Source organism: Phoxinus phoxinus (genome assembly GCF_949152265.1).
Source record: "Phoxinus phoxinus genome assembly, chromosome: 10".
Taxonomy (NCBI): Eukaryota; Metazoa; Chordata; class Actinopteri; order Cypriniformes; family Leuciscidae; genus Phoxinus; species Phoxinus phoxinus.
In genome coordinates this window covers 32244544-32256080 of record NC_136885.1, presented here as the reverse complement: position 1 = coordinate 32256080, position 11537 = coordinate 32244544, and the positions used below count along the sequence as shown (strand labels likewise).

Below are 11537 nucleotides of genomic sequence, written 5' to 3'. Positions count from 1 at the left end.
GAATGTGAAGCGTAGTAAATTCAGCTGACTCACTCTGACAGTTGTCTCTTTGTGTCATGATGATGATGTTGTTTCTGTAGTTGTTTGAATCTGAATCTAAACACATATCCTGCTGATTGACCTGTACTGGAAACTCTGGACAGAGACTTGAAGCTCATAAATGAACTGGAACTTGTGCACATAGTGCCTGGTAAACATCAAATTGTTTTCATTTCATCTTTTAGACGGCTCATGAAAATGAATTAAGGTGTGCTGCTGCTGTTGCTTGGTGTCTCACTGGAAGCATCTTGTAATTGACCCTCAGAGACTCAATGATATTTTTGAGCCTACGTGACTCCAGACACTCATGATCATTGAATATTTGTGCTCGTCACCCACTGCCCTACAAAGAACCTGAAAGTGCAGGAATAGAGAAGGACAGCAGCTGCTGACCTTTACAAGCGTATTTCCAGGTAAGTTCAAAGCAGCTCTCTTGACTCTGATAGTCTCTAAAGTTTTATTTTGGCTTCAGAAACCTCTGTTAATATATGTCTGTGGTTTACTCTGGTTATGTGAATAACATTAATTGTCGCCTACTATAATTTTAAATGTTCTCTGTAAAATGTTGCTTTGATGCCTTTTAGCATGTGAGCTGCTTCTATTGTATTTTTAACCTTTAGTTATTATAGTATAATTTTAATTGATTGAAACGTTGCAATGTTTCTACTACTGAACCCCAGCAAACACGAAATACTATCCTAACGTTAGCACGTTTCCTGTTTGGTTCATTTTGGGAATCAGTTTATAAGATTAGGAGCATTCTTTTAAAAGGATAGTCCACCCAAAAGTATAAACTATTTTTTTTTCTTATTTACACAAAAGATATTTTGAAGAATGTTGGTAACTAAAAAGTTTTGGTAACAGACAGACACTTAAAGTCTGCAGGAGCATTTCTCACAACATTTGACAAAAAAAGTCTGCATGCAATAGATGTTGATACTTTAAGGGATAGTTCACCCAAAAATTATTCATCCTCATATTGTTTCAAACCCATAATACTTTTGTTCATCTTCAGAACACAAATGAAGATCTTTTTGATGAAATCTGAGCGCTTTCTGTCCCTCCATTGACAGCTACGCAACTACCACTTAGACGCTACAAAAAGTTTATAAAGCGTTCGTAAAACTTATCCATATGAATTGAGGGGTTTAGGCTTAAATATAAACATTGATCAGCGAACATAAACAGAAGCTCAACCGAACCTGCTTGACACGAGGACAAACCTCTTGCAGAAGCTTATATGTGCTGTGTAACACTCTTTATGAACTGTCTGAAGTACTATCAAAGTGGTAGCTGCGCAGGTGTCAATGAAGGGACAGAAATCTCTCAGATTTCATCAAAATTATCTTCTTCTTTTTTTGTGAACTAGTTTCTGTTTTCTATGTTGTCAGAAGAGAGGGAGGTTTTTGTGACACCCTAATAAAAATGTAAACAGAATGTTCTCTTATGGTTATATTTTTATATAAGGCTAGGTTTTGTTTTTAAACCAAGTTCATTCGGCGTCCCACCGCCAAGTGGCAGCGCTGCACACACGAGCTTGCTGCGCATGCGCGGACAATTCAAGGTTCCTTGTCAGTGCCCGTGATCACTTTAGAATTTCATAAACATTAGGAATTGACACTACTATCTATACTGCATATTAGCAAATTTATAAAGCGATCCCATGCATGAGCAATTCACGTCTCTTGCCAAATAATATACGCGCCTCCACTATCTGCAGTGATCCCGGAAGGAGGCGTGCACTCGCTCGTTTACAGTTCAGTTTGACGACCCAAGTTCCTTCAGTGATCTGATCCTGAGAGACTTGTCATACCGGTTTAAGGTGGAGACTCCGACTTGCACACAGAAGTAAAATGAGTGCAGCTCTTTTAAACAGACTGAAGCCTGCAGTGAGCTCTGCGATCCGGCTGTGGAACTGCAAAGCACCGGTGATCGATCACAGAGGCCCGGCGTCAGTGAGACTCTACAGCGGACTGATGGAGCCCGGGGCCCCGCTCTTCAGACAGGTGAGAGCGCGCGGGGCTTCTGATGCTCTGTCTGCACATTAGTTTGTTTATTCATGTGACATGAGGAGAAACAAGTGTATGTTTTTGTATTTAATGGTGGCCTGCTCACTGTGGATACAGAACTGCTATAAACGACGATGGAAAGTTAATTTTTACAGGACATCATCTCTCATACACTATGATCAGACAGTGAAACACAGACACATACATTCTTATTAAAGTCTGCAGGAACTTATATCGCATCATTTGACCTAAAGTTTTCTAAAACAATAAATCTGCAATAGATGTTGATATTATTTAATGTGATTCTGAACACCTGACCTGTGAGCTTGAGCAGAACTGACATGCGTCAGTTACATAACTATGTAAATATTTATTACATAAATATGTTTTCCACTAACATAAGTGTGGGAAACATATTTATGACTACCATACTATATGTTTAGCATGAAAACAAAGGAACATTGAAACGACTGTGAAGCAAAACTCCTAAAAATGTATTGACGTTTTAGCATCTTTAAATGACAGTCCATAGCAAAAGCATAACAAATTGCAACATTTCATTCATTCTCCACTGTTCAGAAAAAGAAAGAGCTTTATTACCAATTTGTCTTGCACAGACAGAATGACAAGACGGATAATACAAATAAAATAAGTGATTAAAAAATATATAAATATAAAATAAACAATAGACAAAATAGACAATTAACTATATATGTATGCACTATGTGTACAGGTATGTTATATACAATGCAAGTATAAAATGCAGTTAAACCTGCAGTTGTTGTTACATTGGTAACACTTTAAAATAATGTTCCATTTGTTAACATGCATGAGTTACATTAACTATCTTAGTTAATGTTAATTCCAACATTTACAAATACAGTATTAAAACCAAAAGTTTTTTCTTATTATTTAATGGTTAAATAATAGTTATAGCATGAACAATTTTTTTATATTTTTTTTGTTAACTAATGTAAACAAAGATGAATAAATACTGTAACAAAATATAAATTGCTAATATTAATTTTAGATATTAATTATTGCATTCATTGACTAATATTAACTAATGGGGACCTTGTTGTATAGTGTTACCGTTACTTCTGTAAAATCTTTCTTTCGGCTACTTCCTGTTATTCTAAAATTAATTTGTCATTTTAATTTGTTTTATATCAGTGGTGGAAAATATCAAATTAGATCAAATAAGTTTTACTATGTAATTTTGTCAGAAATAATGGTTACCCTGTTGATTTTGTGTGTGTGTGAGCTGCATGTAACGAGTAAACTGATACACGGTAAGCGTATTTTGCTGATGAAGGCAGATATGAATGGAATGTTTCTGGACACACACATTCAGCTGACTCACTCTGACAGTCCTGATGATGATGTTGTTGTTCCTGTAGTTGTTTGAATCTGAAAGCAGCACGTACACATACCTGCTGGCCGACACAGACACCAGAGAGGCCGTGCTGATCGACCCCGTGCTGGAAACAGTGGACAGAGACCTGCAGCTCATCGATCAACTGGGACTTAAACTCATAGTGGCCGGTGAATATTTCTATCTACCGTTCTATCCAGGACCTTAAACTAACTTTTCTGCCACAGCCGCCAATGGCCGGAGCCATGAAACTGTTTTTGTGAATGCAACAAATGGCAACTAAACTTTAGATATGAGGGAAAATTTACACAGAATTTTGAGACTACAACTAAAACTACTAGCCTAACTAATGTAAATTTAAAACAATATTAAAGACAAGTAAACAGTCAGTAATAAAATTAGAACAAATAATCAAATTACTAGCAAAAGCACAAATAAATACAATATAATAAAGATGCAAATGAAGGGGAAAAACTGCTTTTCAGTTTTTTCAGGTAGGTCTGACTGTAGTTTTCAGGTTCAGAAATTTAATAAAGTAAACAAATGTTAAGTAACACTGCATAAATTTAGCATCCTTATTAAAGTTACGAAAGTTATTCAGTCTAGAGCAGTGAGAGATTTTTTTCTCAAGCGCAAGAAGACGTGAAAGCTCAGTTTAGTATTCGCATGCTGTCTGAGACACGCTCTGGGCGCGCACTTTGGATGTTTGCACACACAAAACTCTCTACACTGTGCGTGAGTAATGTAATGAGCTCCTTTTCCCATCAACCGTCCCGAGCGTCGTTGACCTTCAGGCATTGTTAGAATTCACAAAAATGTTACCGGCCAACTGGCGAGTCTCACCGTTTCATATTCTCCAGTCTCAAACGGCGATTTTGACTCGCATTTGGAGCTTGGCAAGTGTTCATTTTAGGCCCTGGTTTCCATCTTCCATTTATGAATTAAATCTTCTGTCAGTTTGATGATGTCTGTCTGTGCTTGTTCTCCACCAGTGAACACTCACTGTCACGCGGATCACATCACTGGCACTGGACTGCTGAAGAAGAAGGTGTTTGGACTGAAGAGTTGCATCTCCAAACACAGCGGAGCCACTGCGGACATACAGCTCTCAGAGGGAGACCGGATCCCTTTCGGAAAACATGTATGAAGGATTACACCTACAAAATCCATACTGTTTCAAAAACAATATCATGACCGGGGCATTTACAGTATGTTTATTTATATATATACAAAATATATATAATAATATCACCTAAATAATATATAATATGCAATTTAATATTGCAAGTGACCACTAAACCTTACAAATCCACTCGGATTTGAAAACAGGATCACGAACGGGTCATTTACAGTTAGTTTATTTATGACTAATCTATTTTAATGACAGTGTGAAGAAAAACACAAAGGCTGTGTTGATGTTTTACAGTGTTGTTATCATGCTTATCGTAGTCAGTGAGAGTTGAACGGGTTATATAATCACTAAAGTGCTGATAGGATTATTACTCTTTTCAGAACTTTGGCTCTTGGTGTGTTTCAGTGTCTAACCGTGCGAGAGACCCCGGGACACACGGATGGATGTTTGACGTACGTCACTGGAGATCAGAGAATGGCTTTCACTGGTGACGCCATCCTCATCCGGGGCTGCGGACGGACAGACTTTCAGCAAGGTGACCGAAGCGTTAGGATTACAGAAATACAGACTGAGCTAATCTCCCATTGTGGAGCTGTTAAAGAGGCCATATTATGCCCTTTTACAGTCTTGATTTTGTATTTGGGCTCTACTAGAATAGGCTTTCATGTTTAATAAACACAGTATTTTTCATGTATTTGACATTGTTGCTCAACCTCTCTTCCCAGTCTGTCAGTAACGCTCTGTTTAGTTCCGGTCTCTATAAAGTCTCTCCTTCTGAAAAGCTCAATGTGCTCTGATTGGTTGTCTGGAACGGTGTGTTGTGATTCGTCAGTTGCTTTGAGGGTGTTTTGGAAATGTCACGCCTCTTACCATAACCGCGAGTTTCAACACACTACTAACTAACTCAACCAGGCCCGCCCCCTTTATTTGCATATTCCTTAGGTGGGAATTATTTAAATGAGGAATATTGTGACATGTTCGTTCCTGGAAGAAAACTCAAGCCTCAAGACTCGTTTTGTTCAGAAACAGAGACAATGATATTGAGAATAACTCTCGCTGGAGGACTTTGTAACTTTGCAGACCTTTTTCAGGCTCAGACAGGAACATCACACACTAAAGAAAGATGAGAATGTAAAAAAGCATTAAAGGTCATGATATTTTCATACTTTTTTTCTATAAATGTACACAAGGAAGAATAAGATTTAATCTTTTACATTAATATGCACCAATATAACAACACAGTCATAAACGCCAATATGTACCTACGTTGATTGTGAAGGTAGTCAAATTACATACTGTTTAGAAAATGTAATACCCAAATAAAAAGCAGAATAAAATCAATGAAATTGTAGAGTAGTATTTTGTGAATATTCACAATATCATAAGCCCTAATAGTAAGCCCTAGTAATGTTTCCCTGTGATCATTGTTGCCTTTGTTTTTGTAGTACTTCAAATGGCCACATGATGGCGAGACCGTAAAGCTCCTCTCTGTCTTCACTCAGGTTGTCCAAAGAGATTGTACGAGTCCATCCATAAGAAGATTTTCACCCTGCCTGCACATTGTTTCATCTACCCCGCACACGACTACAAGGGTACATGATTTACAGCATTAAACTATCAGTCACTGTGTGTTAAAGTCATTTTACCACGGGAAACTAAAGTCTAAAACCACTTTAACTGTGTGGCAAGTGAAACCGCTGCTTTTACAGTCCATTGAGGAATGTTAAACAATTAAACAACTATTTACTAAGGTTTGTAGTAGTAGGGATATTTAACTTTCTCTTTCTTCTCCTGTTTGTTTTGATTTACTCTGAACGCTGAAGGTCAGACTGTGTCCACCGTAGACGAGGAAAAGAAGTTTAATCCACGGCTGACAAAGACACTGGACGAGTTTGTGAACATCATGAACAACCTCAATCTCCCCAAACCTAAAAAATTAGGTAGAGTATCAGTTTATTTATGTTGCATGTACAGTTACAATACACTGTTGGTACCGTTACAGTTTTATATGCGCATTATATACATCTATATACTATAAAGATATTATATAATTTAAAATTATAATATTATTAGGATTTAAAATAAATGTTTTCTATTTGAATATAATTACAATATAACTAATCAAAGCTGAATTTTCAGACTCCAGTCTTCAGTGTCACACGATCCTTCAGAAATAATTATAATATGATGTTTTGCTGATCAAGAAACATTTCTTATTATTATCAATGCTAAAAAAAATTGTTCATAATTGCTTCATAGTTTTGTGGGAATCACAATAAAAAAAAATTCAGGATTGTTTGATGAATAGAAAGTTCAAAAGAACAGCATTTATTTAATTTGGATTTTTTATTATTATTATAAATGTCTTTGTCACTTTTGTTAAATTTATTGCCAGTAAAAGTATTAATTAATTATTTTTAAATCTTATCTCTAGCCTTGGAATAGTAGTGTATCATAGTTTTCAACAAGTTACGTTACATTATTTTGCCAATAGATGGCGGCAAATTGAATTGAATTGAATTGAATGCCTTTATTGTCATTGTCATTTAAAATACAACGAAATTAGGATCGCTCTCCATTGGGCGTGTACGATAAAATACAATAAATAAACCTTATATATAAAACAGAATAAAAACAGAATAAAAATAATAAAAAAACAGAATTAAAACCGTAATCGCAGTGCAAAAGTTGACAGTGAGTGACTGAGTTTGTCTAACAACATTTGTTTATGGAAACAATTGCATTTGGAAAGAAGCTATTTTTAAATCTGGTAGTTCTTGTTTGTATAGACCTGTAACGCCTACCCGAAGGCATCAATTGAAACAGATGGTGGCCTGGATGAGTATTGTCCTTGATGATGTTCTTAGCTTGATGATGTTCATAAAGACTGTCTTTATGAGTGAGTCAGTCAGTAGAGAAGACTTTTACATTGAAAGGACTCAAACTTGTGATCACGGAGAAGGAAGATGCAACTGACAGATGACTATAGGCACGGGAAAACCCCTTAACTGTTAAAAGGACAAGATATCGCAGCGGACATTTTTATTAGGAATATAGGACTGACCTGACGGAAAATGCTATGTCTACTGTAAATGCAGGTACACTCGCTTACTCGATCTCTTACAATAATCTACTATAGCTTCAATGAACAATACGGATGAGATCAAACGTGTTTAAGTTGCTAAGTGCGGTTGCTAGGGTTGTTGTGTAGTGATGCATAGAACCGTTGGGTGAAGCGGTCATAGCCGTGTTATATCGTAAATAAAACACAGCTATTAACCAATCAGAATCAAGGATTGGAACTAACCATTTTATAAATTGTAATAATATTTCACAATATTACAATTTTATCAAACATAAAGCTTTGTTGAACATAAGAGACTTCTTTAAAAAGTCATTCCACACCGGCATGATGTAATTATTCTGTGTAACATTAATAATTCAACATCTGTGAGCACGACTGGCACTATATTCCACGTCATATGATATTTTGTGTGATGAACAGACCCAGGTTTCAGTGCTCATTCACATTTTCACACACTCACAAGTGGCATTTTTGGCTACAACATCTGTCATGGTGTCAAACCCGATTCTTCTTTTGTCTTCTACGACAATAAAGTTATTCAGATTTGAGCAACATGCAAATGAGTAAATGATGACGAATTAATTTTCTGGGTAAACTATCCCTTTAAAGGTGCCGTAGGGGTCCGTTCTAATGGAGTGAGTGAAAACATGTATCTATCAGTTATTAAAGTCATTATGACTAAGATGGTTGGGTCGGGTTTGACAGGGTGTGTCGGTTTGCTCATATTGAGTGTGTTTGAAGTTTAATTCGATGGGAAATGAGGTCTAAAGTTGTGTTCTTTTAACATTATTGTAATAACTAAAATGCCTCATGTTTTGTTTTTAAACCCACAGATATATCAGTGCCTGCGAACTTGGTGTGTGGACTTCATGATATTTGAATGTGAAAGCTGACATTAACTTTTTAATTTTACAGTGCATATAATTATAAACTACATTCAGTGAGATGATATATGTAATGATTCCTGTGATTCAGGGTAAGCAGACAAAGATGAACCAGAATAATGAAATTACATTTTCATTATTGTCAGTATTTGCTGTTGTCGATTTTCTTCTTCTTCTGGATTTCAAAAACTACTTTGGCCTAACCTGTGTGCCGAATCATGTAATATCTCATTCAGAGAAATGATTGTCTGCTTCTTTCAGCTTCCTTTAAATAATCAAGTGCTGAAGCTCTCATTTGTAATGTGAAAGGTTATAGTAAAACTCATCTTATGATATATTTTGTGATAAAACTCTAAAATATATATATTTAATCTGTTTTTAATAAATGTTTGGTCAATCCACAGCTGCGTCAAGCACAGTTTTTGGCTCTTTTGGGGGTTTTGTCACTTATACAAACATCCTGAATGTTGCATTTCCTTAAATGCCTTTACCGTCAGGACAGACGAGAAAAACCAGGTGATTTGCAAGTGAAATGGTCTGAAAGTTCATGCACAGCCTGAAAGTCTCGTCTTCAAAACAATGTCATTTGCATCAGTATATCAGTGCTGATGAGTCTTCACACTCAGATTACGGTGATGCTGTTAGTTTGATCTTCTGACTTTCAGTCTTTTCAGAGTATTCAGGTGTAGGACGTTCAGACAGGTGATGTTTCTGATCACCCACTCTGCGTCATTGACGTGTAAATGAGGACAGTTGTGTGGGTTTCAGGGCTGTTTTTTTGCAGTGTAGTTTCAATTAATGTTCTTTTTGGAGGCAGTTTTAAATTTCAGAGTAGATCAAGCTCTTATGAAAGGTTGTTTCCACAACGGAATACAAATAAAAGTAATTGTGACTTTTTATATATCTCACTGTTCTTACTTTTTTCAGAATTGTGATATATAAACTCACATTACGATAAAAAAGTATGAATTGTAAATTCGCAATCGCTTTTTTAGTTTTATTCTGTAGCAGAAGGGGGGGGGGGGGGGCTCACAATTATTAGTTCATAACTTGCATTTGTGAGAAAAGTCATATTTTTGATCTTACAGTCAATTACCTTTTTTATATTTGTATGGCGGAAAAAAAGAAAGGAAAAAAAACTGAATTCCAAGAAAAAATGGCACAATTCTGAGACGTAAAGTTGAAATTCGGAGGAAAAAAATATCTGAATTGCGAGATGTCACAAGTATGAGTTCCTAACTTGCAATTGTGAGGATAAAAGTCTTAATTGTGCGATTAAAAAGTTTTTTTTTCGTGGTGAAACCAAGCTTTCATAGAGCTGGAATCTGTTTGTTTCATTGTCCTAGGTGGGTGTGGCATAACACTGGCTCAGCCAATGGTATTGAGAGCTATCTGTGACTTGACTAATGGCAGACAGGGACAGTATTTTAACTTTGACAGCAGTGACTCTTTGTGCAGTTCTGTTTTAGTGCTTCGCACTTGACCTCTAAGCGAGCGAGTGTTGTGCTACCTGCGTTTCATCACTCAACACTCTTAGTGCCCTTTATGCAGGGGCAGCTCAATGCCAGGAAGCCAACAGATGTGCTTCGGCAGGAAAATAACAAGCCTTTTATTGTGTGCCAGTGGGGAGTGTGAATAATAGTGAAACAAAAACTGTCACATAAAGGCAGTCACTAAACTCTTGATAGTCTCGTCTGCGTTTGCCAAATGAGGTTCTTTTGCTGGAAGGTATAAGATTTGAAAGTGTCTGACAGTGTGTTGTGTGCGGGAGGAAGACACAAAAGAGCCAGCTGTCCGTGTCTTACTGCCCTCCATCTGTTCTGTGTTTTGTCTCCGCTTTTATACGCATCTCACTCTCTGTCTTTCTGTCTGTGTGGCACTGAGACTAATATCATACACACTTACACTTGAGATTTATGACCCCAGCAGTCGCGCTGGACTCTTGACTGTCGTGATGTGAAAGTCACACTGTCTGTGTCACGTGACGTCCCTCAGAAGTGAACTGAGCAACGTTTAGGGGGCATTCCTCATTCCGTCACTTCTTGCACAATTTATGAGAAATCTGCTCAGGTCAAACTCACTTTATCTTCATTACCTCAAATAAATTTTTTATATTTTCAAGCCTATTTTGAAATGATCAAACTTTGTGTCATTTGATCAGACAGAGAATTACCGTTTTTGGTCCCACTTTATATTAAGTGGCTTTAAGTATGTACTTACATCGAAAAATAAGTACAATGTACTTATTGTGTTCATGTTTTATTGTAAAACACTTTTGCTGCTATTGCGGTGTGATACGGGTAAGGTTAGGGACAGGTGTGCTGGTATGGTTAAGTTTAAGGGTGGGTTAAGGTGTAAGGGAAGGGTCAACTGTGTAATTACAAATGTAATTACATACAGGTATTTTAAAAATATAAGTACAATGTAAAAACATGTATGTACACAATAAGTCCATTGTATCAAATTATTAATTTCAATGTAAGTACATAGTACTTAAAGCCACTTAATATAAAGTGGGACCCTCAAATGGAAATGAGGCGCCCTTATATGTGCAGTAATGTCAACTAGTGGAGAGGTGTGGTACTGCGCCCAAACTAAATCTCACTGAAAGCTTATTTTTTGAGATATCAACCTAAAATCTGAAAGACAACTTGTTCAGATTTTTGGCTTTGATTTTTTTTTGCATTTTTTGAGTCCACCAAGTTTTTAAAATATATATTCTATATAAATTATTTTTTTAACATTGTACATTTTCATAAACTCAAACTTCTATAACTTTTTTTCTGTTTAACTTTCTTAATTTGATTTCACTTCTGCAAAACTCTGCCAAATGTCTTCTTTAAAACAAGACCAATCTTACATCTATTCCAAAGCATTCTTGAATTACAACCATTTAAGTTCAGAATGTGCATTTTCATGTCTATTTAAAAAGAGGGGGTGTCGCTTAAGGGGTTAAATATTTATTGTCGTGTAAAACTAATGTACGTGTTCATGATGCAATGAAACATACCGA

At 36.4% G+C, this 11537-nt stretch overlaps 1 protein-coding gene across 2 annotated transcripts; it reads left to right on the top strand.

Annotated features, from left to right (window-relative positions):
• The first annotated feature begins 85 nt into the window (after window positions 1-85).
• ethe1 (ETHE1 persulfide dioxygenase) lies at window positions 86-8925 on the top strand. 2 transcript variants are annotated; one of them, XM_079624643.1, is made up of 8 exons: window positions 86-452; window positions 1916-2045; window positions 3449-3593; window positions 4416-4564; window positions 4961-5090; window positions 6058-6147; window positions 6379-6495; window positions 8474-8925. In XM_079624643.1, exons 2-8 carry the CDS (start codon window positions 2016-2018, stop codon window positions 8518-8520), a joined length of 708 nt encoding a protein of 235 aa, XP_079480769.1. In that variant the 5' UTR covers window positions 86-452; window positions 1916-2015; the 3' UTR covers window positions 8521-8925. The 2 variants fall into 2 exon arrangements, with proteins under 2 accessions (XP_079480769.1, XP_079480768.1); XM_079624642.1 differs by lacking the exon at window positions 86-452 and having other exon boundaries at window positions 1549-2045.
• Window positions 8926-11537: the final 2612 nt, after the last annotated feature.